We start from the raw sequence: 26,729 nt of genomic DNA on the forward strand, positions 1-26,729 counted from the left end.
TGAAGCTGTGTTTTACAAAGTATTCAGCTTAGTATATGATGTATACTAGCATATTTGTATCTTCTCTCCCTCCCCACCCCCAAAAGATAAAGGATCTGAGTGTTATTGGAATGGGAGGTCTCAAGTTTGAAAAGAACAACTGCAACATTTGATGTAAAGTCACCTAGAATTAGCTGTTTAGTATCAGTTTAAATTCTCAAACCTCTGAAAACTGTGCCCTTCTATCTGCACATTGTATGCCTCACATTCCTTAATGTTTGCTTGGGCATTTCTTGTATTTGCAGTTGATTATGCTTTCTTTAAGGGTGCCTGCTTAAATAGATGGTTGCCATTGTGAATCTTTTTTTACAGTTAAAATTTTACTAATTCTTTCTCCTCTTAAACTTTAATATATACACGCAGAAATAGAAGACTATGTGATCTGGGGGTATATACTCTAGATAGACTAAATTAGGCATTGTTATAAACACTTCCGGGCCTCCAGAAGAATTTCAGTGTTTAAATAGTACCTTACACAATATTTTAGAAAGGTACATAGTTTATTGCCAGACAGAATCATGGTGGTCTCATGAAGATTACTGGCACTGGTAACATCAGGAGACATTCTGCCCATATCTCTCCACTCCTCAGAAACTTCCAGTGGCTTCCAGTTCATCTCTGCCTCAGACTCCTGACCACTGCCTTTCAGGTACGCCCTCTGTTGTGTGCCTTTTCCCTGTCCACTCTCTTCTCCCACTCCACCCCAGCTTGTATTCTGTTCCACCCAAGCTGACCTCACTGTGCCCCGTTCTCAACTATTGTCCTTCTTATCCTTGGCTCACACCCCTTCTCTTTGCCTGAAACTCTTGCCTCCTTCAAATATGTCATACTGCAGCTCTGCAACACACAGAGACTGTGTCGAACCTGATTAACTTCTATGTATCCTAGCGCTTAGAACAGCGCTTGGCACATAGTAAGCTAACAAGTACTGGAGTCATATGAATAATAAATGAGATATTTAAGCACTTACTATGTACCGAACACTGTCGAGACTCTTCTGTATTTATATTCATCCCCCCAGGTCCCAACCTGCCCACTCTCATCTCAGCACTTTTGCACCTCCTCAGCCCTTCTGCCTTCACTATTTCTGTTGGCCCCGTTGTACGTATCATTTTGCTTCCTCTACTATTTGAGGACTTTTACCTATTATTAAATTACTTTATGTCTGTCTTTCCCACGAAATTGTAAACTCCTTGTGAACAGGGATCATATCTTCTTCTGTTGTACTTTCCCAAGCACTTAGTACAGTGTTCTTCTCTCAGTACTCAATAAATATCTCTTGATTAGTCATGTATGTTTCCAAAAATTCCCTTAAGGGCCTAGGGTATGGCTTACACTGGGGAAAGAACACTTGGTGTAAAATGAAGTCCTATTTGGTTTTGTGCCTGGGATGAGGACACAGTTTTTTTCCCCTTTGTAATCGATAATACTAATGGTATTTGTTAAGCGCTTACTATGTGCCAAGCACCGCTCTAAGCACTGGGGGGATGCAAGGTGATCATGTTGTCCCACATGGGGCTCACAGTCTTAATCCCCATTTCACAGATGAGGTAACTGAGGCACGGAGACATTAAGTGACTTGCCCAAAGTCACAGAGTTGATAAGTGGCGGAGCCAGGATTACAACCCATGACCTCTGACTCCCAAACCTGTGCTCTTTCCACTAATCCACGCTGCTTCTCTGATACAAGTTCCACTCCACCTATGGCTTCTTTAGGGTGGAGGGAAGTGGTATAGGGGATAGTGAGGTCAGATTGGTACAATGCCCGCTCTGCCTGGGAAGAGAGGGGGAGGCAGCCACCGGGCTACCCGATGCACCCAGGGCTCAGAGAAAGACCCCAGTGTGGCTCCCTGACCTGATGGTGGTGACCCAAGAGCACGGTGGCTGGCGAGGCCCTGGCGTAAATCTTCTCACCCCACAGCCACTGGTAGCCAGGATGCCTCCGGGACCCATGTTGAAGTGAGTTAAGCAGTGCTGGCTATGGTGCTTCTCCACGGCCACTGTCCTGGGGACCCCCCCGCTGTCAATCTGGTATTTATTGAGTGCTCGCTGTGTGCAGAGCACTGTGCTAACTACTTGGGACAGTGCAGTCTAAAAAAATTGGTAGACGCGTTTGCTGCTGACAGCGAGCTTACAGTCTAGCAGGGGGAGAGCTGTATTCCTCAAGCATGGGTGGAGGGGCTCAGGTGGAAAAGTTGCTCCGGGTGTCTGCAGGAGGCCCCGCGGGCAGCCATCCCACATGCCCATCACAGTTACGCCGCCGGAGAGGGAGTTAATAGCTGAAGAGCATCCAGCAATGCAAATGGCCTGAACGGAGTCCAGAGTTGTTTTTCAGCCACTTCTCACTCTTAAAAGTGAGCAGCTTACTTTGGCTTAGTAGACCGGAGGTACATGTGGTTTCCAGCAGATTTCGTGTGAATTATTGGCTTAGTGAAAACTTGTTCCTCAAGCTCAAATTGTTCTCTTTTGAGCCCTGGCTCTCAGGTTCTCAGGCACATGAACTTTTTCAGGCCATGCTGCACCACTGCTTTAACAACTTGAAAAATTTAGCAGGCTCGAGTGTAATTTCAGGAGTTATTTAGATGCTGAGAAAGTATCAGGTTCTTTGTGAAACTGGCAAATCCCTCCAGAGAAGACCTAAGGCAGATTTGTTATCTCATTTGTAGTTGAAGCAAGTAGAAGAATTAGGGGTGCTTGGGGGTCACTATTTTCAGGAGGCATTTGCAAGAATTACTTTTCTTTCTATCGAAGTGTAATGAGTTTGAGGTTGTTCCTCTGAGAGCTAAGTTACACAGCAGTACCTAGGCAGGAAAGATGTAGGGATTTCTTTTGGCTTCATGTCCTTTAGTGTTCTTGGAATCGATTGCCACAATTTCTATGCTATCCATATCGTCTTGGAAATGATGTGGGATTAACAATTTGGATCTAATAGGATTTGCAGGCATCTGGCTCCCCAGAAGCTTTATTAAAAATTAAGTGGATCATGGAGCTACTCTAATCAGCCCAAGGAGCAGGGCCAGTGGTTCTCTGGCCTTCTATGTCGTGAACCGGCTGAATGCAGCTCTGGTCCGTGAGAGAGAGTCAGGAAGTGTGCCGGCCTTTGGGGAGGGACTGAATGTGCCAAGGAGCTTTCCCAGTGTCGGAGTCCTTCGAGCCAGACCTTATATCAATGTCTGTCTCCCTCTAGGCTGCAAGCTTACTGTGGGCAGGAAATGTGTCTGCCAACTCTGTTGTATTATACTCTCCCAAGCACTTAGTACGTGCTCTGCACACAGTAAATGCTCAGTAAGTTCCGATGATGATGATGGAATTCCCTTCCCCTCCATATATACCAGACGACTACCCTCTCCACCTTGAAAGTCATATTAAAGTCACATCTCCTCCAAGAGGACTTACCCAATTAAGCCCTCTTTTCCCCAGTTTCCTCTCCCTCTGCGTTGCCTATATCCTTGCAACTCTGCCCTTTGGGGACAGTGTATTCACCCCATCTGCAGATCCACATCATTTATGTAAATATCTGTATTTTAGACTAGTGTCCGTCTCTCCCTTCTAGACTGTAAGCTCCCCGTGGGCAGGAAATGTTTCTGCCAACTCTATTGTACTCTCCCAAGCATTTAGTCCAGTGCTCCTCATACAGCAAGGGCTCAATAAATGCCATCGATTGAGAAGAGCTCTGCTTGAACACTTTATTTTTCAGTGGCATTCGTTAAGCCCTTACTACTTGCTAGGCACTGTACTAAGGGCTGCAGTAGATACAAGCTAGTTAGGTTGGGCATACTCCCTGTCCCACATAAGGCTCACAGCATTAATCCCCATTTTACAAATGAGGTAGCTGAGGCACAAAGAAGGTAAGTGACTTGCCCAGGGTCACACAGCAGGCAGGAGGCAGATCAGGGATTAGAACTTGGGTTCTTCTGACTACTAAGCCACTTCTCTTAACACTAGGTCATGCAGCCTTATTCATTTCACTTGTCTGATGGGTGACCTTGGGCCAGTCCCTTAACTTCTCTGTGCCTCAGTTACCCCATCTTGTAAAATGTAGATTGAGACTGTGAGCCCTGTATGAGATGGGCTATGTCCAACCTGGTTATAGTATATGTACCCCAGCACTAGTACAGTGCTTGGCACATAGGAAGCACTTAACAAGTATCATTTTTTTTTTAAAAAAAAAAGCCATGGAGCCAGAAACCTTCCCAACTTTTCCCTCTGACGTAATGCTTCATTACTTCTTGCAGTGACACCTAAGTCAGGTCTTGGTGAACCATCCAGGACCTGAAAAAGGACAATGTCAGGTATGAACTACTAGGTGGAATTCAGGTGGGTGGTATGACGGGCAAATTTTAGAATGCATAGACTCACACCTGAATGTAACTCTTAATATTTGACAGTTGTTAAAGTTGCTAATGTTAGAAACTCCTTTCTAACCTGCTCCCCTCCTCACCTTTGTCTTTTCCTCCTTCCTTATAGGTATGCATCCAACATTTTTTCTGTGTGGTTTTGGTAGCATTTTACGCTGTATATTCTGAATTTATTTTTCAGATTTGTTAAATTTCAGCACTCTGAGTGTGCTGTCGGCAATTTGAGATTTCATCTTTACCATAAGTATTTCATTTGATGGTGGACTTTACAGTAAAATTTGTTCTGTTTCACAACCCTGGAAAGAACGAAGACTTTCTAATCCAAATGGGAACACTGTCAGCTATGAATAGCTGGAATAAATACAAAACTGGTCCTTGGTGACACATTTGAGAGTTCAAGCGCAAAGTTGGGTGACTTGGTACAAGTTGAGAAGCTGAAAACCTCAAAAGAAAAGGTCACAGTGGGATAGTGAATCAGAGACTCACAGGAAATAGGCCCTTTCCACCAGAACCTATTTGACCTAAACTCTAAAAACCCTATTGTACTTAGTTCAGCACCATTAACCTTGATCTCTGTCTCGCCCATAGTTCCATGAATTGTTGGGGTGGGGTAGGGGGGGCAGAGGAGTCTAACCTTAGAATTCTGATCTCTTCTTCACCCATCTTGGATTTCATTTATTTCTGTTGTTTTTTTATTTCCTCTTGCCCCCTCCCCCTTTCTCCTTTATCTGAATAATCGAGTTGTATGACATGTCCACATTGCTGCTTCCCCGTTGAAAATCCCAATGCATTCATCTTGTGCTTACCCTAGCTTTGAAATGGAGGGAGAAAGAGGGTGGCACTGATTATGGAATAAGTAAGGTGGAATTCGGGAGGGATGGCAGGAAAACAAGCCCAATACTTTGTTCACTTCCCTAAACATTACTTTGACTGTCATAAAATTGTTAGTATTGCTGCATAAACACCAGACTACTTTGTATTCCATGGTTCTTGACCTGTGAGTTCTAATTACAGTGACCAAGTGTTCTTTTTTCTAAAAGTAGCAATCTGAGGAACCGTGGTCCTGTCTCGTTTGACATTTCTAAAATACATCACTGAGCAAAACCAAAGTTGGATTTTGAACATCTCTTCTGTAGAAACAAGAAATGCCTTGGTGGAGAATTATCAACAAAGGCCTCTGAGTGCACTGATGGCCTTCTTATCTTGACCCTTCCTCTCAAGAAGAAAGATTCATTTTCTAAAGTGCGAGAACAGAAAAGTCATTTTGAGACCCAAATTCCTGTGTTCTTTGCCTTGGGGATTTTTATCTGAATTATTTTCTTCTTCCAGAATCTTGTTCCCTTAACATACTGCATTTACTCTCATCCTCTGTTCTCCAGGATTGTGATAAGGACAATATTTCCAACTATATTTTATGCAAACAGTAGGACTAGTATTTCAAATGACTACCCATCTTTCCACCATTTCACCTATTTGTGTAAAGCACCCATAGGTTAGATAATTCTCATCTTGTTGAAGATTAGGCATGGCCTAGATGCAGACAGCTGACCATCTAAAAGCAAAGACAAATGTTCTCATGATAATGGATCAGTGGTATTTATTGAGCACTTACTATGTGCAGAGCTCTGTACTAAGTGCTTGGGACAGTACAATACAACAGAATCTCCAAAAAAATAGAGGAGTGAATTAAGGAGCGGAAGTGGAACACATAGCAGTGAGAGGATGAGGCCATAGCTGAAGCAGGGGGCTTTCAAACCGGCCTGCTAAGAGAATTGCCTTGCAAAACCCCTAATATGAAGGAGTTGATTTCACCTACATTTCCCAGAAATTATTGGGGCATTCTAGGAGAAGTTTCGCTTCTCTGCACATAGAGAGCTCCTCCTCCACTGGAGCAGAGTTTTCCTCAGAGAGTTGGAGGGAGCAATTTTTTTAAAAATAGGTTATCTATCTGCTCCCCCCATTTTTTAAATTGCATTTGTTAAGCACTTCTGTGTGCCTATGTTCCAGACGCTGTACTGAGACACAGTCCACTTCAACATGGGGTTCACGGTCTTAATCCCCATCGTACAGACGCGGTAACTGAGGCACAGAAAAGTAAAATGACCTTCCCAAGGTCACACAGCAGATAAGTGGCAGAGTCAGGATTAGAGCCCAGGTCCTTTTGATGGTCAGGCCCATGCTCTATTCAATAGGCCACGCTGCTTCTTTGGATTCAACCAGAAGAAGGTACACTTGGAAATATATTTCTCTGTGGCTAAACTTTACCTTGGGTAAAAAGGAAGCCAGGAGGGGCAAATGTAAGAGTATTTTAGCCTATAGCATTTTTCAGCCACTTCCTCCAAGCAGAGCTCTCACCTTCTCTGAGAACAGGGACCAAGTGTATAGGACAAGACTCTGCACACAGCTGATGGTCAATAATTTATCAATGAATCCAAGGTATATAAGTGTGTGGAGCACTGTTCTCAGCCCTTGGGAGAGAACAAAAGAATTGGTAGCCATGATCCCTACCCACAAGAAGTTAACAGTCTAATCAATGATTGATTAGATGAATAATTGTATTTTCAAGGCACTTTCTGAAAATTTTCCACCTCCTTGAAAATTTCCACCTCTGGAACCTCTGAGGAAATCTGCCACTGCCCACTCTCCCACTTGAGAGAGAGCTGGTGGAAGAAGTTATTGGGGACTATGGCTTTTCAAGATTGATTCAGTTTGGGAAGAAGGCTGGGTATTCATTCATTCAGTTGCATTTATTGAGCTCTTACTGCATGCAGAGCACTGTACTAAGCGCTTGGGGAATACAGTTCAGCAGTAGAGAGAGACAATCCCTGCCCACACCAGTCTTGCAGTCTAGAATGGGGAGGACAGACATCAAAACAAGTAAACAGGCATCAGTAAAAAAAAATAGAATTATAGATATACACATAAGTGCTGTGGGGCAGGGTGAGGGGAGAAAAGCAAAGGGAGCAAGGTGGAAGGGAGGGGGAGCTGAGGAAAAGGGGGGGGTTATTCTGGGAAGACCTCTTGGAGGAGGTGAGCCTTCAGAAGGACTTTGAAGGGGGAATGAGTCATTGTTTTAGGGATTTGAGGAGGGAGGGCATTCTAGGCCAAAGGTAGAGAAGGGGAGAAAAGGGCAGCAAAACCTCTAAGGAAAGCACCAACCTCCCTACCCTTTTCTGGAGGCCAGGAAGACAGAACTAGGGTCCTCACCCCAGCTTTTCCAGCTGTGGATCGACAAGGTGGAGAGATGACTTCTCCCCAGACCACAGGGCCAGAGGGGGATTTCAGGACAGTAAATCGAGGATAATTACCTTTAAGATGATTTGATCTTCCCATTTAGATGAAATCATCTTTGTTTACCTGGAATAGAAGGTGAGAACTGAAGTTTTTACTTGATGGTTAATTTTGGACAGCGATGATTTCACAAAGTGTCAAATCTCCAGTTGCCTGGCCGTGGGACCTCAGCAAGCTTAACAAACAATGATTTCGTTGCCACCTAGCCACCACCTGATACTTGAGGGCATTTGATGGTCATGGACCTTAGGTCTATTTTAATTATGAAATGTGACTAAAACCACTGACTGTAATTTCATTTGAGGGCTAGAATCACTACACAAATAGGTGAAATGGTGGAAAGATGGGTAGTCATTTGAAATACTAGTCCTACTGTTTACATAAAATATAGTTGGAAATGACCAAGAACAGAATATTTTCCTCTCTTAGATCTAACTATGATACAGATAATCAATTTTAGCTGGTCAGTTTTTAGCTCTCCTTTTAGCTGATCATTTTTGGGGGGTTTCTGGGAGGCTTAATAGATATTCATTTTTTTATGGTATTAATTATGTGCTTACTGTGTCAAGCACTACTCTAAGTGCTGGGGTAGGTACAAGTTTATCAGTTTGGACACCATGCCTGTCCCACATGGGGCTCTAAATTGGAGGAAGAAGGACTTAATCCCCATTTGAGGCACAGAGAAGTTAGCGACTTGCCCAAGGTCACACAGCAGATACGTAGCAGAGCCCAGAATTAGATCCCAGGTTCTCTGACTCCCAGGCCCATGCTCTTTCACGTAGGCTATGCTGCTTCTCATTCATTTGTAATATGTGACCACAGAAAATCCTCATCTTAATTAAAATACCTGAAAATGAATTTTTACAATTATTTAAGTTCATTACAATTTCGAGAGTCCTCCTTTTATTCTAAGTCCCTTGTGCCCAGGTGCTTGAGGAATAAAACCATGGGTTGATATCTTTTCCCAGATTTCAAAGCTTTAACATTAACCAAATGAAATGAAGGATGTCATTTTTCAAATTTTGTATTCAAGCTATTGAAACCAGAAATATACTTAATAAACATGAACATCTTGGGGTGGGGAAGGGTGGTGATAATAGTAGTAAAAATGGTATTTGAATATTTACTATTTGAATGAGTTCCTTGTATGTGTCTACCACTTCTGTTGTAGGGTATTCTCCCAAACAGTGTTGTACTCTGTGGAAGCCACATGGCCTCTTGGAAAGAGCACAGGCCTGGAAGTCAGAGGACCTAGGTTCTAATCCTGGTTTTGTCACTTGCTTGCCATGTGACCTTGGGGAAGTCACTTAACTTTTCTGTCTGTTACTTCATCTGTAAAATGGGGATTAAATATTTAATTTCCCTCCTATTTAAACTTTTAGCCTGGTGCCAGACAGAGACTGCGTCCAGCCTAATAACTTGTGTCTACCCCAGGGCTTAGAACATTGTTTGGCGCTTAATAAATATCATAAAAAGTGCTCAATAAATACCAGTGATTGATAATGAAAACAAGGCACCGTAACTAAGCACCTGGCAAATAATAATAATAATAAAATAATGTTGGTATCTGTTAAATTCTGAGCACTGTCTAAGCGCTGGGGTAGATACAGGGTAATCAGGTTGTACCACGTGGGGCTCACACTTTTAATCCCCATTTTACAGATGAGGTAACTGAGGCACCGAGAAGTGAAGTGACTTGCTCAGGGTCACACAGCGGACAAGTGGCGGAGCTGGGATTAGAACCCATGACCTCTGACTCCTAAGCCCGTGCTCTTTCCATTGAGCCACGCTGCTTCTCTAATACTCTAGAAGCACCTGATACCTTCAGCCCTTGGATCTGTTCCCTTTGGGTGGTTGATATTCACTTCACCCTCAACCCCAGAGCACTTATGTATTTATATAAATATGTGTCTCCTCCTCTAAGCTATAAATTTGTGACCAGGGAATGTGTCTACCAACTCCCAAGGGCTTAGAACAGTGCTGACACTGTAAGTGCTCAATAAATGCCACTGATCAATACCTTCTCGCCCTACAAGGAGCAGTTCACTGGTGGGAAAGTTGATCTTGTGAGTTTTTTTCTCTTTGCCATTTTGTGAAAATGATGCTATTGAAAAAACCTTACTTTATGAGTGAGTAGCTGAAAAGGCTGATATTGGAGCAACAATTCCTTTCACCATGCACAAAGGAAAACATCCTTTGGTGAGCCATAGTGTCTGTTATCCCTGGCACTGTTTTTGACTTTGGCTCCCCAGGGTCAGTATCTTCCTAGAGCACAGGTCCAGGAGCCTCTTCTCTTCTGATTTGCTCCAAAAGTGAGTCATCTCTGAACAGTGTCCCTCAGTGTGACTAAAGGCTGTGCTCGACTATACCTCTACAGCATTTGTTCTGTCTTCCCTGCTTCCAGAGGCCCCGTTTTAGCTCACCACACACACAACGGCTGCTTGTGTTTCTTGCTGTTACCCATTCTTTCTAAGTCTCTCCAATGAAACTGTTTAGTGAGGAGAACTGCCCTGGTGCCGGTTGTGTGTGATCCCATGTCATCAGTCTCCCTTTGCCTCCCTGTTGGAGACCTTTTCAGACTGTCTGTCTGTGGTTTGGATACAAGTATGGGCTGAAGCACCCTGACTTCTCAATGTTTGCACAGGTAGGGGAAGGCAAAGGGGAGGCTTTTTTTTTTCCATGGCACCACCAGGCTTCCTTCCTTTCTTCCGACACTCCTAACCTCTCCTTAATCGCTGTCAGCCTGTCTTACGTCGGAGGTCCTCTGCCCAAATTTTCCGGCCTCTGCAGTCATCCGATTCCCTGTGAGTTAGTGAGGACTTGCCATGGAACTACTAATGGACTGACATCATTCCCAAAACTTGCTTGTGCTCCTGTCTCTTGCCGTTTGGTGGCTATCACATGATGTTGATTAAATTCCTCAAGAAGCCAGATGGTGCCTTCTGTTGTAAATTCAAGTTTTGTAGCCATTTAGAAGGTTGGCCGTTATTCAGCTGTGTAGACCTTTGACTTGACTTAGAGTTGATGTCTCGTAAACAAACCTCTGTCAGCTTTCTAAAGGACTTGCTGATTTTCTTGATTGTGTTTCTTTGTCCATCTGTGCATCTAGGCACTGCCTAGTGAACTGCCTAGTTTGTGGAACTCATGGATTGCCTCTAACCCTGTATGTTGCCAATGAAAATATGTAGATGGATGTTCAGGCTGGCATATAACTTTGGTCTATAAAGTACTAAATCTGTAGATGATTCAAATTTATTGAAGCACTCATTTGGTACAGTGTGCTGTACTGGGCTTCTGAAAAGTACAGAAAAAGGTGACACATTTTCTGTCCACAAGGAGTTTGCCTTGGAACCGATCATCTGCGCGATTTCATGTGTGTGTTTCTAGGGAATGTTTTTCAGCCTACAGCCATGCTCTTTTTTGATTGTGAGTCGCTTGAGGGACAAGGGATTGGATCTGAGTTAATGACTATGTGTTCATCCCAGTGATTAGGACAGTGCATAGTTGCAGTGTTTAAAGTTGCTATTGATTACCTTGAGAATTTTTGGATAAGTGTAATTTATCAAACTGGGAAAGTTTTCTGAATGATTGGAAACATAGTTTCACACCAATTGCAGGTCCTCTGTCGCATCCTCAAACATGGAAACACAGGCCCAGTCTTCAGCCTGCTCTGGCTCATAACCATGTAAATTAAAGACCAAAAAAAAGCCCATTGTCCAACTCATTTTATGTCATGAAAGGGAGGATTGAGGTAGGGGGTCCTGGAGAAGCAATGCGGCTTAGAGGACAGAGCATGGGTTTGAAATCAGAAGGACTTAGGTTCTCATCCCAGCTCTGCCATTTGTCTGCTGGGTGACCTTGGGTAAGTCACGTCTCTGTGTCCCAGTTTAACTCATCTGTAACGTGGTGATTAAGATGGTGAAACCCATGTGAGACAGAGACTGTGTCTAATTTGATTTTCTTGTATCCACCACAGCTCTTAGTACAGTGCCTGGCACATAGTAAACACTTAATAAAATGCCATAAAAAAGAAAGATATAAGCAGCCTGCTGGTTTTGCTGCCAGAGTTTACTTGGGCTTCCCTAAGTCAACTGTTTATCACATCAGCAGGAATTTATTTTTTGACCATTACATGAGCTGCAGCCTGCGCCAGAGTTAATGATTTCTGAATGGAGTTACAAAGATGGTCACTACCCATCAGTGGCATTTATTGAGCACTTACTCTATGCAGAGCACTGTACTAAGTAAGCATTTGGGAATGTATAGTCCAACAGAGTTGGTAGACATGAATTGATACTGCATTGGGCTTTGCTGTTCATTGGTTTCGTAGAGGTCTGTGTGTTCTGTGAGAGTTTCCTGCAAGTTCGGGAAAATACACTGGCCAAATGAAAAACAAATCTAATAATAATAATAATAATGTTGGTATTTGTTAAGCGCTTACTATGTGCCGAGCACTGTTCTAAGCGCTGGGGTAGACATAGGGGAATCAGGTTGTCCCACGTGGGGCTCACAGTCTTAATCCCATTTTACAGATGAGGGAACTGAGGCACAGAGAAGTTAAGTGACTTGCCCACAGTCACACAGCCGACAAGTGGCAGAGCTGGGATTCGAACTCATGAGCCCTGACTCCAAAGCCCATGCTCTTTCCACTGAGCCACGCTGCTTCTCTAGCCACGCTGCTTCTCTTATTCATGGCCCTGGTGGTCAGGGAATTCCCTTCCTAGATCTATAACTGCTGTTTGAGTTGGAGAGGTAGTGTCACAGGATGAAGCATGGGAACGGTGGACTGAGCCACTAATGATGAGGAGGAGAAGTAGGCCTGTGGTTAACAGAGTCATGTTGTTGTCAGTGTTGTCAATCCACTTTCCCATTCTTGAACAAGGAAGGAATGAGGTTGGAAACTCTGTGTGTGTGTGTGTGTGTGTGTGTATTTCTGTTAGTCGTATTTATTGAGCACTTACTGTGTGCAGAGCACTGGACTAAGTGCCTGGGAGAGTACAGTGTAACAATATAACAGATCCATTCCCTGCCCACAAGGAGCTTACAGTCTAGAGGGGGAGACAGACATTAATATAAATAAATAAAATTAATAATGTTGGTATTTGTTAAGCGCTTACTACGTGCAGAGCACTGTTCTAAGCGCTAGGGTAGACACAGGGGAAGCAGGTTGTCCCATGTGGGGCTCACAGTCTTCACCCCCATTTTACAGATGAGGGAACTGAGGCACCGAGAAGTGAAGTGACTCGCCCACAGTCACAGCTGACAAGTGGCAGAGCTGGGATTCGAACTCATGACCTCTGACTCCAAAGCCCATGCTCTTTCCACTGAGCCACGCTGCTTCTCTAAATTACAGATATGTACATAAGCACTATGGGGCTGGGAGCGGGGGGTGAATAAAGGGAGTAAATCAGAGTGATGCAGAAGGGAATGGGAGAAGAGGAAAGGAGGGCTTAGGGAAGGCCTCTTGCCAGTGTGCCTTCAATAAACCTTTGAAGGTGGGGAGAATAAATGTCGGATATGAAGAGGGAGGGTGTTCCAGGCCAGAGGCAGGATGTGCATGAGAGGTCGGTGGTGAGATAGACGAGATAAAGTTACAGTGAGAAGGTTAGCGTTAGAGGAGCGAAGTGGGCAGACTGGGTTGTAGTAGGAGAGTAGTGAGGTGAATTAGGAGTGGGCAAGGTGATGGTAGGGAATTTGTGGAGGAGGATGGGCAACCACTGGTGGTTACTGAGGAGTGGGAAAACCTGGCCTGAATGTTTTAGTTGAAAAATGATCTGTGAAAAATGATCTGTGAAAATGATTCACAGAGTGAATTAGGGACTGGAGTGGGGATTGACAGGAGGCAGGCAGGTCAGCAAGGAAGCTGATACAGTAATCAAGGCAGGATAGGATAAGTGTTTGTATTAATGTCTTAGCAGTTTGTATGGAGAGGAAAGGGCAGATTTTAGGGTTTGGGTGGGGAGATAAGGAGTTCTGTTTCAGACATCCCAGGTTTGAGGTGATGGCGAGACATCCAAGTAGAAGTGTGTGTTCATGTAACTTTGCAAAAATGTAACTTCATGAATTTCCTGAACCTGAGACACTTTATTAGAATGGTAATGTATGAGGTTTCCAGTTTTCTGTATTCTTCTGTTGCTATTGTTTTGGTAGTAATAATAAAAAACATGCTCATGGACACACACACACACACACACACACTCACACTCACACTCACATTTACTGAAGAAACACATTTTGATTTATAATGTATAAAATTCAGAATTATAACCAGATCTTATCCATTGGGCTTCCACTGCTTTTCCCCTGAGGGTCACATCAAGTTACATGAAATAGCTGGAGGGCCCAAATATGTTTGCATAAAATTTTGCCTACTTGGCTAAAAACACTGGTACAACTCTGCATACATTAGGCAGCCCATTTTAAGTCTTATTATGGCTCCTGTTCAATTTGTCATTACCTTTATTGTTTTCTCCTCTGGTCTTTTCACTTCTCACTCTTTTCTCACTCAACTATACTCACCCCTCACTTAGTGGAACTCAAATGGGGAATTGCAGAAGGATTGCAGAGATTTGTCACCAAGGTCTGTATTCAACCTGGCTCCTTCAGGGTTTCCCTACTTTCTCTCAAGGAATTCAGTGAGCTCCATCCCTCTCTATCACGTCTTGCCCCTTTGACCTCCGTCTCAACATAAAAATGCAGAATGTACATATGTTCATGTTGGACTGAATGGTTGCCAGCAGAGGTACAAAACCTTGCTTTTTAATTTTTTTATTTTTAATGGTATTTTGTTAAGCTCTTACTAAGTACCAGGCACTGCACTAAGCACTGGATTAGGTAGAAGCTTTTATCAAGTTGGAGACAGCCCCTGCCCCACTTGGGGCTCAGTCTTATTCCCCATTTTACAGGTGAGGCAACTGAGGCACAGAGATGTTAAGTGATTTACCCAAGGTCACTCAGTAGATAGGTGGCAGAGCCAAAGTTAGAACCCGGGTCCTTGCGACTCCCAGGTCCAGGCTCTATCCATTAGGTCACAGTGCTTCTTTTGGAAGTTAGAATTCAGAGAAAGACGTGGGTGTGGGTATAAGAGTAACAGTCCAGTCTATAATCAATTCTTCGGAGAAGGGAATTATTTCCAAATTGTTCTGCTGCTTGAAAGTAGTTGAAAATGGTGTAAAAAATGAATCCCTCGTTCTTGTCATTGGTGGCTCAGTAGCTAGCAGGCTGACATGTTAGAAAACTCTAAATCTCTGTCTTAGGGCCCTGACATTGAAATATTTTAATAAGCATTGGTCCTCATTCCCTCTGCTGCTGTCTTCTGAGTTTGATTTATGAGACCATTTAAATAAATAATGTTAACGGAAACTAATCTTATTGATTTGGGTGACTCTGGTCGAGGTGTGTAAGATTTATAAGTTTGGATTCTTGGTGTAGTATTTTTGCTGGGAGGCCTTTTTTTTTTCCCAATAATTTTTATCCTTATTCCTCAAGCGGAAGGTTTGAACTTATAAAGTGTAATTTTCTTCACTAAGTTGCAAAGTCATTAACTTTGCAGGAGAGGAGGAGGAGGGTAACAGGTCAGAATTTAATGACGGGAAACTTATGTTCAGTGAAACTTTAATTGAATTTATGTTTAAAGAAGCAGCATGGCCTAGTGGAAAGAGTCTGAGCCTGGGAGTTAGATGACCTGCGTTCTATTCCTGGCTGTGCCAATTGCTTGCTGTGACCTTGGTTAAGTCATTTAATTTTTTTGTGCCTCAGTTTCTTTATCTATAAAATGGGAATTAAATACCTGTTCTCCCTCCTACTCAGACTGTAAGCCCCTGTGGCTCAGGGACTCTCCTATCTGCTTAACTTGTATCTTTTTCAGCACAACGTAGTGCTGGATACATAGAAAGCACTTAAGAAATACCATTGTAGTAATTATTACAGCTTTAGGTTTTATCATTTAGAGTCTCTTTCCAGCCAATCAACTGGAAAGAGAGAGAAGCTTCATTTCATTAGTCAGATTTCCAAATGTCTAAATTCTGAATCTTTTTATTGGAGGAACCTGGGTTTATTGCAACCACAAACTGATTCATATTTGAAAAGTAAGAAATGGCATTACTGGTTAGACCAGTGAGCCATGTAGCTCAGAATTCTACAAGCGTTCTCAGGATTTTTGAAGGAACCTGGTGATGGTGACCTTCCCCGCCACTACCGCCTTCTCTATTACCAGGCTGAAGAATTCCAATCTTTCAGTTTATCTTCCTGTGCCTATTTGTTGTCTTTCTCTTTACCTTCCTCAGCTGTATCATGCCCCGCATAAATTGCAATCACCAAAACTGTTTGCAATATTCCAGGTGCATTCCTTAGTGGAAAAAAACCTCTATCTTTTGTTTGGTTTTAGATACCCTTCCTCAACCTTGAGAAATAGTTATCCTTTTTTTCTTGCTACCTCATACCTCTCATTTTCATTTAAAGCCCGCTGCCTAATTGTAAAAATCCTTCTATCCCTCATTTATGCAGAAGTTTGGCATTGGTATCTCACTGGTGCTTGAGAGGTTATTTGAGAAAAGCTCTTGAGTCTCGGCAATCAGCTTCCATTTCGAAGCAGTCATTTTAAAAGTAAAAATTAAGGAAAGCATTTGTATTATTTTCCAGAAGTATGAAAATAGTTAAAATGACTGATCTATGGAGATTGTATATGTTATACCTTCTGCAGTATAATTACACACTGTAATTACCCACTCGTGTTTTAAAATGAAGTCCTCATGTGCATCTGTTGAAACTCAAAACAATTTTGCTTCTTTACATGCATTTACAACTGTTTGAAGCTAGCCCTTATAAGGAGCATGTGGAGAGGTAGGAGATGATGGACAAGTATATAATACTGACAAGGGAGCAACTCAATTTGATTGCTATAGCTCCTGAATAACAAATGCTTAAATATAAATCTCTCCAATAGAGGCTTTTATTACTCAGTTACCATTTTGTCCTCTGTTGGCCATTCAGTGCTTAAAGGAATGTCATAACCAAGTCATTTTCCTAACCTGGGTTTGAAGATATTTCTGGGTTGAAAAACTCTTTTTTTCCCCAGAACTATGTTTTTTGTTTAGCCAAATCCTCCCCCTTTTTTTAATCCATGCAGTTCAGTTATATGATGTTCCATTTTATGTTATATGAATTTTTAAAGTTATATTAAGAAATCAAATAAAGCTATAATGTTTTCTCATGAGATAAGTTAATCAGCGGTATAACTAAAATGGTTCACTTGTAACATTTTTATTCCCAACGATGGCATCAAGTGCTTAGTATGCACGAAGCACTGGGATAGATGCAAAAAAACAGATTGGAAATCATCTCTTTCCCACAGAGGGTTGAAGGAGGAAGAAAACTACTTGCTGACCTCTCTGTCTTCTGTCTCTCCCCACTCCAGTCTATACTTCCTTCTGCTGCCTGGTTCTTTTTTCTGAAAAATACATTTGGCCCACATGCATTCTTTCAATTGTATTTATTTATTTAGCGCTTACTGTCTGCGAAGCTCACATCTCCCCACTCCTCAAGTACTTCCAGTTGTTGACCATTCACCTCTGCATCAAACAGAAACTCCTTAACTTTGGTTTTAAAGCACTCAGTGTTCACTCCCTCTTACCATACCTCATTCATTTCGTACTACAACCTAGCCACATGCTTTGCTCCTCTAATGCAGCAAGCTGTGAAACTTGCAGCTCACTGAAACATGAACCCTTATTGGATGGGTAATAAACCTTCCCAAACCCATCCATAACAACTGCCTGCTAAATTTGAGAGCTGGTGGGGAGTCTTTCAGCTAGTTAGGGCAAAATAACTAATAACTTGATATTCTTTCATGATTATACTGAAATTTGGTCTATGTAATAAGAAGCAGAAGATCTTGGGCAATCCCCAGATCCAAGCATATCTCCTGTGACTGGCCTGGAAATTTAGTCCCAGCGTGGTTCCTCCCATGTAGGGTGAGACCCAGAGACACTGCACTCAATAAATACTATTGGCTGATGCTGGAGGGGGAAGAATTAATCTAAACATGGAGTTTAGTAGCATAAACGTAAGTAGCAACAGGTCCTGCAGCTATCAAATACCTGTTGCATATTGGTCTTTCCAGTATCACTCACATTCACGGGATAAAATCCCACTCTCCAAAGACTCATCTTCAAAAGCGGTTGACAGCTAGCATGGTTACCAATTTGAGCTACTTAAACTGTGCTTCCTCTTGAAGTTTTATTCCATTGGCAGATCAATTTACTTTGGCCAGTTGCATTCCAGCTGTGGTTCATTGATTGCATATCAAGAATACTTGTTTTATTTCGATAGATGCAATAAGCAAAAACGACAATGATTGAATGTACATACCCTCTCAGAGAGGATTTCCCTCTTTCCATTAAGTTTTGTGAATGTCGGTACCTTCATTTGCCTTCATTTCAAGTCATTCATCTCTATTAGAGTAAGTTTTTTACTGTTGAAAAATTGCAAGCAACTGCCCAGCTATTTGACTAGGCATATTAGAGTATGATATGAAAGGTTTATTCAAGAAGGAAAAATAGGTATGCCAAAATAATGTTACCCAAAAGTCACATGAAGAGGATTTAAAGCTCTGTATGTCTTCAACTCTGCTTTTTCATCTCTGAGGGGAGCTTTCAAAGTACTGTCTCATTTATTAACTTAATTTAGTAGCTTCCCAGTTTACTGGGCCTGGTTTCTAGAACTTTAGACTGTAAGCTCATTTTGGGCAGGAAGTGTTCCTGTTTATTTTAAAGTGATACTCTCCCAAGTGCTTAGTATAGTGCTTTACACCCAGTAAGTGCTCAATAAATAAGATTGAATGAATGAATAAGCTCATTCTGGGCATGGAACATGTCTACCAACGCTGTTATACTGTGCTTTCCCAAGTGCTTAGCACAGTGTTCTGTGCACAGTAATAAGCGCTTGACAAATACGATTGATGACTTCTAACTTGTTTTGGGAGGGAGACTATACAGATTAGACAACAAACACCAGGCCTCCCTGAATGGGACAGATTCAAATCAACCCATTAAGTTTGAATTTGGAGCTCTCCTTTCTTCTGGGTTAAATCCCCAAAGTTGTGACCTAACCCAGTTAACTGGGTTTTACTGGATTCTATTATAGAACACCCAGAAGGGTTCTATTCTCTGGGACAATGTTTTGGAGAGAAAGAAACTGTATTCTGATGGCTTACTTTCTCCAGTCAGTCACAGTTCAGTTAAAGAATCTCAATCACACCTGAAATCTAAGCAGGCACACTCCAGAGTATAACCAGCCTCCTGAAACATGGATCCCTCCTGGATGGAAAAGAAACCTTACTGCACCACATCTATGGCAAGTGCCTGCTGAATTTGAGGGTGGGGAATTGCTGCTGGCTCAGGATTCCTTCAATGAGTTAGGACAAAAGAACTAAAAAGTTAATGTTCTTCCTTGTTATAATCTTTACACTGCTCCATGCAGTTTGGCAAATTGGACCAGTGGAGGACACAGGATCGTTTTGCCACTTGGCTCCAGATGGACTCTAAACGCCAAAACTTGTCTGTCACTTCTTTGCCACAACTGGTCGAGATCCATTCATCTATACTCTGTCCTTCCCAAAGAGGCTGTTGCTGTTAAAGCTCAGAAAGGATTACAACAGGATTTCTAATTTGTGGGCCATTTATTTGTTCAAAATGCAAGACTAAGAATTAAAAGTTTGATTTAATCTCCACAGCACTGGAGAGCAATTTGAGCATTATACAACCTCAAGCCAACCAGAAGCTAAAATATGATAGTATAAGCAGCGTGGAAGATTATTTTATTTAATCACATGTTGCAGAAGAAATGCTGAGAAAATTACTGGCAAAAAATTGTTGCCACTTATTGTAGTTTGGGTCCTTGTGAGAATTTGGATGGACTATAAGGATCTGGTCAAAACCTAGCCAGGCGGAGTGCAGTTTTAGGGGCCTCAAATATGGCTGCTTCCAAAGCACCAGATGTCATCACATTGAGCGTTTATTAAAAAATTTCCTTCAGTTGATCACTTTACCTTTTTAATCAAGTCTTTAATTCTACAATTTAAAGAAAAAAATTTAGGATGAAGCCAGACATTATTAGGCAACTAGCCTATGTTTTTTCACATGGAAGTGGATGTCACTTGAATTGAAGGTACTTCCTGTTAATAAGTGCTTTTCTTTCCTGATTGGATACTGAGTTCTCCCTTAAAAAGTTGTCATTTTTCTCCAAAATGTGTTTACCTTGGGTAAATTTTAAACCCACTTCTTGCAGTCAAGGTCGCTGTGTGACCTATCCACATTTTAGGCAGACATCAGTGTGTTATCCAATGTGTTCTAGGCTTTCAGTAGTTTTAGAAGGAGAAAATGTTTCCTGTCCTCAAAAAGTTGATAAATTGAATGGAAGTGACAGGCAAAATAATGTAAATACAAGGCATGTAAAATCCCAAATAGCCTTACAAATGGATTTCATTGGGAAGGGTGTAGGAAATAAAACATAGCTTCTTTCCAAGAGCATGGTATTTCCACCCCCGAGCAGCTGTCTGCAGTTCTGATCGCTGCATCTTCTAATAGAGTTGGAAAATCACACAGAGAAGACTAGCAAATATAAGGATGAAGCAGCATCTCTTGGGGTATATATCACAAAGATTAAGACATCGGTTTGGAAAGCCAAGACTGGAAAGAGATAGAATTGAAGTTTATTAAGTCATGAAAGGTCTGGATATGACAAACACAGAATAGGTCACCACTTCCTGCCATAGTGAAGCTAGAAACTGACAGGTTTTTTGCTTTACTTTTTAGGGTATTTGCTAAGCGCTTGTGTGCCAGGCACTGTACTAAGCCCTGGGGTAGATACAAGCTAATCCGGTTGGACACAGTCCATATCCCACACGGGGCTCACAGGCTTAATCCCCATTTTAAAGATGAGGTAGCTGAGGCATAGAAAAGTTGTGAGTTGCCCAAGGTCACACAGCAGACAAATGGTACAAAATTAACATATTATCAGAGTTTGACCCCTGTGGGAGGTGAAGGCAAGAGGGAAGGGATGAGAGAACAGCTATATGGTGAACACTCACTCTAGGCTTCAAGGCTCTCCATCACCTTGCCCCTTACTACCTCTCCTCCCTTCTCTCTTTCTACTGCCGGCCCCGCACACTCCACTCCTCTGCCGCCCATCTCCTCACCATCCCTCGGTCTCGCCTATCCCCCCGTCGACCCCTGTGCCACGTCCTCCCGCGGTCCTGGAATGCCCTCCCTCTTCACCTCCATCAATCTAATTCTCTTCCCCTCTTCGAATCCCTACTTAAAGCTCACCTCCTCCAAGAAGCCTTCCCAGACTGAGCTCCCCCTTTTTCCCTCTGCTCCCTCTACCCCCCACTTCACCTCTCCGCAGCTAAACCCTCTTCTCCCCCCTTTCCCTCTCCTCCACCCCATCTCCCGTCCCACCCCCTCAGCACTGTACTCATCCGCTCAACTGGATATATCTTCATCACCCTATTTATTTTGTTTATTTTGTTTAATGAGTTGTACATCACCCTGATTCTATTTATTTGCTTGTTTTTATGAGATGTTCTTCCCCTCAACTCTGTTTATTGCCATTGTTCTTGTCTGCCTGTCTACCCCGATTAGACTGTAAGCCCGTCAAAGGGCAGGGACTGTCTCTATCTGTTGCCTACTTGTACATTCCAAGCACTTAGTACAGTGCTCTGCACATAGTAAGAGCTCAATAAATACTCTTGAATGAATGAACATGGTAGAAATACTTGTCAACCTGTCATGCAAACGGAGAAAGAAAAATTTAGGTAGAGATGAAAGCCTGAAACATTTACCACAACATCCAATTAAGTGTTTTTTTTGAAAGAACAGGTGATCACTGCACTATATGATATAGAGGGTATATCTTCTCTCAGTAGGTTGTAAACAGATGCAATTCATTACAAATATTGTGGAATTATGCAGTTACTATGTGCCTAGGGCTGGGGTAGGTAGAATCAGATGCAGCATCTATCCCACATGGGGCTCACGGGCTAAAAGGGAGGGAGAACAGGTGTTTCATCCTTATTTTACAGATGAGGAACTTGAGAAACAAAGAAGCTAAGTGACTTGTCCAAGGTTACAAAAGAATAAATTCATTGATGTGGGGGTCCCATAACAGCTTATTAGAAGGACTGTTAGGGTGAATATTTGGTTGGGTATGTTGGGTTGGGTTAGTGGAAGGGAAAGTTAAGAATGCTAGATGGTATAGCTTTAACTATGAGGTCAACTATTGCATGGAATAATAATAATAATGATGATATTTGTTAAGCATTTACTATGTGCCAAACACTGTTATAAGCACTGGGATAGATACAGCATTATCAGGTTGTCCCATGTGGGGCTCACAGTCTAAATCCTCATTTTATAGATGAGGTAACTGAGGCACAGAGAAGTGAAGTGACTTGCCCAAAGTCACACAGATGAGAAGTGGGGAAGTCGGGATTAGAACCCAGATCCTCTGACTCCCAAGCCCGCGCTCTTTCCTCTAAGCCCCACTGTTTCTATAGTATCTATAGTAAACTTAATTGGGACTGCTGGGGATAGATGGAGTTTCCCATTGTAAATGGCAAACAGCTTTGGCCCAATCACGAAGAACCTGAGGCCGAGAACCTGTGTGAAGGACTTGATTTTAGGGCTAGTAAATGGCCCAGTGAAGCAGCGTGGCCTAGTGTCAAGAGACGGGCTTGGGAGTCAGAGGATGTGGATTCTAATCTCGGCTCTAATCTTAAGGCAAGTCACTTAACCTCTCTGTGCCTCAGTTACCTCATTTGTAAAATAGGAATTAATAACTGTGAGCCCCATGTGGGACAACCTGATTACCTTGTATCTACCCCAGCGCTTGGAACAGTCTTGGCACATAGTAAGCGCTTAACAAATACGATCATTATTATTATTATTATTGCTCATCCCCGTCAGCCTTGTTATTGTGTGACAAGGTGAGCCAGGGTGTGGCACGCTGCAAAGTGCATGCAAGAAATTTGCATCCTAAAACCCCTTTGTGGCCAAACTGATCACAGCGTAGTGTCAACGTCGTGCCGTAGTACCACAAATTGGCTGGTGGTCATCGGAGAACTGCTGTTCTACTCAGTTCCTGTGTTAGCCAGCTCTTTCTATGGTTTCTGCCGAGCTTGTCTCCAGTGCGAAATGCCCTTGGTGGTTCTTTGGGCAAGAACCTTGACTGATCAATTAATAGTGTTTAATGAATAGATAGCCTGTGTGGACCATTGTACTAAACTCTTGGAAGAGTAAAATAGAGTTGGTAAGTACAATCCATGCCCTTGAGGCCCTTAAATAGTAGCTGGGAGACGTACACTAAAATAAATTAGTAGGGGGAAGCAACAGAGTTGGAAAAGATATACATCCTCTTTCTGGCTGTTCTCCAGCTACGGTTGGATACAGTATTTGCCTGGACAGCCCATTGGTCTGATCCAGCATGATATTGCTTATGTTCTCTCAGAGGTCAGCAGGGGCATGTACAGCACATGGCTCTAAGACCGAACGGCCCCGTTAGACCATTTCCCATCTTCCAGTCCAAACTTTTTCCCTAGCAAAAGAACTTTGAATTAGTAACAAACCCCTTTGGTCCCTTTCATTATCGGAACAAAACTACATTTCACAGAACAAGAGAGATTTCTACAGGGCTACCCAAAGCAATTATTTTTGTAACTTTTCAATTTTGCATGGTTCTCATCTGTGACACAAAGATGTGAATTTAGAATTTCTTTTTAAAGGGCCAGAGCTCTTTCTTTGTCAGCCCTGAGGATTTTCAGCAGGTCCAAAAACAGATAACCCTAGCAAAAATGGAATCAAATAGCATTTTTTTCAGGATTTCCAAGTTCAGACAGCGAGATCTCTCAGAAATTGAAATGGTGCCTGCCACTGTCCTGGAGATACCCAAATCTCTTTCCTGACCTGTCTGCTGCCACTTGCTTCCCGCTATTACTTTCACCTCCCCCAGCATGCCAACCCACCGCTCATCCACAAACCAATCAGTAGTATTTATTGAACCCTTACTAGGGGCAGAGCACTGGACCAAGCACGTGGGAGAATACAGTAAAACAGATTCGGTAGACATGTGCCCGGGGATCATGGAGCTCACAGTCTAGAGGGGGAAGCCTCTATTAAAATAACGGATATAATAATGTTGGTATTTAAGTGCTTACTATGTGCCGAGCACTGTTCTAAGCACTGGGGTAGATACAGGGTAATCAGGTTGTCCCACGTGGGGCTCAAAGTCTTAATCCCTATTTTACAGATAAGGGAACTGAGGCACTTAAGTGACTTGTCCAAAGTCACACAGCTGACAGGTGGCGGAGCCAGGATTAGAACCCATGACCTCTGACTCCTAAGCCCGTGCTCTTTCCACTGAGCCACGGTGCTGAGGCTGAAGTGACTTAAGGGTATAAATCCAAATGCAAGGGTCATGCAGAAGGGTGAGGGAATAGGGAAAATGAGGGCTTAGTTGGGAAAGTTTGACACGGTAACCGGTGTGGGGTGGGGAGTAGTTTGGCCTTGGGGAATATTAGCCATCCCTGAATTAGAAATAAATGTCACTGTGGGTGGAAGTGCTGCTAAATGCTGCTAATGGGAAAATTCCCTGACATAAAATGGGGTGGACAGAAATGGTATATTGCATTTGGCAAGCCGTTTTCCAGAATTTGGTTAATATCATGCCAACTGTCTTCTGCTGGCTAAGGTGAAGGTATATGAGACTATCATGTTATCTTTCTGGGCTTCTCTTTGTCTTTTGGTGAGAGAGACACATCCAGAAAAAAAAATCATGTGACTTGCTCAGGAAGTTTAAGCAAACAGAGCTCTTTTATTAGAGGGCCTTGTGCATTTCACTGTAGAAATAGTTTCCCAGAGACTTCTTGTGTTGGCTTTAGTCTCCGTGGACTGGAATAATCTCTTAGTTTTCTGCATTTTTCAGTGGGAGGACTCAACTGTATTTTGAAGCAAAATCAAGATCCAGAGATCAGGGATAGCTTCCATTCTATTAAATTGAAGTAAACTGTCATCACTTCATTATCCCCACTTGGCCAGTCAATCAGTGGTATTTATTGAGTGCTAACTTTGTATGGAGAACATTGTACTAAACCCTTATGAGAGAAGCTGCATGGCTCAGGGGAAAGAGCCTGGGCTTGGGAGTCAGGGGTCATGGGTTTGAATCCCCGCTCTGCCACTTGTTGTATGACTGTGGGCAAGTCACTTAACTTCTCTGTGCCTCAGTTACCTCATCTGTAAAAATGGGGATTAAGACTGTGAGCCTCATGTAGGACAACCTGATTACCCTGTATCTACCCCAGCGCTTAGAACAGTGCTGTGCACATAGTAAGTGCTTAACAAATACCAACATTATTAGTAGTAGTAGTAGTAAGTACAATAGAGTTGGTAGACATGATCTTTGGTTTCAAGAAGCTTATAGTCTAGCAAAACTGTACTCCTCCTTGACTTTCTCAAACACACACATCCTCCTGTGGCCCTTCTGGAAGAGAGGGATCATGTGTACGAACTCCATTTATACACTCCCAAGTGCTTTGTACAGTGTTATGCACACCCAGGAGCCCAGTAAATACTGTTGATTCTCCTGTAATGCTGGAAGTTGCAGTCTTGGAAAACTTGTACTATAACACCAAACAGTTTCCACACAATACATGTGCACAGTTTCTTCTGACACTGCACCACACTGTATCCAAATGGACTTGGATTTAAAACAAATATTCCTTAACTGCTTAAGAGCATTCTTGCCAGAATGTATGCTGAAAATATGTAGTATGGCTGAGTTAATTCTACCATAACGTTAGATCTCTGTCTAAAGATGATATTAGGTTTAAGCACTCAGATGCTAGAGAATTAAATTAGACACAGTCCCAGTGACACCTGGAGCTCACAATCTAGGAGTTAGGCAGAGCAAGCATCTGCATGCCATTTTAAAGATGAGGAAACTGAGGCACAGCAATGTCAGGGGTCTTGCTCAGGGTCATACAGCAGGATGGTGGCAGAGTTAGGACAAATCCAGGTGTCCTGACTCTCAGCCGCATATCCTTGTACTAGGCCGTGCAGCTTCCTGGATCAGATAGTCAGTCGTATATATTGAGCATTAACAGTGTGCAGAGCACTGTACTAAGTACTTGGGAAAGTGCAATATAACACTAAACAGACACAGTTCCTGCCCACAGTGATCTTACAGTCTAGAGGGATGAGTTTACAGCTCTCATGGTTGTGCATTTTACTGTGGTGTCAGCAGTGTAAACATTCATCTTTGGCCTTAATCATAGGGATAATGGGAACAAAGTAAAGCTTGGGGAGGAGTAATCACAAGTAGGATAGCATCGGGACTCCAGCAGCGTCTGCCGCATCTTCATTTGGCAGCCCTGCAGTTGCTTGGGTTGCTGCCAGTTCCCAGTTCTTACCAGTAAGAGAAGTGACTTGCCACGTCCCCACCACCTTCATGGTTTCCCTAAATTTTATAAGAGGCTCTTTAGCGTCAGTATCCATTTTTTCCCCATTAATTTCTACAACATTGAGACTGAATTGAAAGCATTCTTTCTTCCATTCTTGAGGAAGGCATTTTCCAGAGAAACAGGTAAATTCTTCCTACCTGGTTGGACACTGATTGGCCTCACTGACTTCTGTTAAATTAATTAAATGTTCCCAATAGAACTAAGCTGAGCTCAAGGCCGCCCCATTGTGGTTGAGAATCCTAGATGGAATAGGCAGATCACAAAGTCCTTACCTTCTGGGAAGAATTTGCTAAGTGAAATTATCGTACTGGGATTGGGTATGTGGTGCTTTAACTAATTTTCCCCTTGATTTCAATTTCTTCTTAAATTTATGATAATTTGATAATAGTGGGGTTTTGCCTCGACTGTATGAGAGACCTGCAACAAATTCAGATCCTAAAGAAGTCACAGAAAGATGGTTTTCCCTTTTAGGGAAAATCTGATTTTTATTTTATTAAGCAGTGAAAGAAACATTTTTTTTAATGGTATTT

The 26,729-nt window shown here is 42.6% G+C and overlaps 1 protein-coding gene across 3 annotated transcripts in view; it reads left to right on the forward strand.

Annotated features, from left to right (window-relative positions):
* The window catches only part of SH3D19 (SH3 domain containing 19), a 117,086-nt gene that overhangs the window by 4,956 nt on the left and 85,401 nt on the right, over positions 1-26,729 (forward strand). The window contains exon 1 of one of the 3 annotated variants that reach the window (XM_029076370.1): positions 4,275-4,331. The exons of the other annotated variants lie outside the window; for them this stretch is intronic. Coding sequence (XP_028932203.1) covers positions 4,325-4,331 — 7 coding nt within the window. The 5' untranslated portion in view covers positions 4,275-4,324. Of the gene's footprint in view, positions 1-4,274; positions 4,332-26,729 lie in introns of those variants that run through there. 3 annotated transcript variants of the gene reach the window in all.

This window comes from Ornithorhynchus anatinus, chromosome 12 (assembly GCF_004115215.2).
Source record: "Ornithorhynchus anatinus isolate Pmale09 chromosome 12, mOrnAna1.pri.v4, whole genome shotgun sequence".
NCBI lineage: Eukaryota > Metazoa > Chordata > Mammalia > Monotremata > Ornithorhynchidae > Ornithorhynchus > Ornithorhynchus anatinus.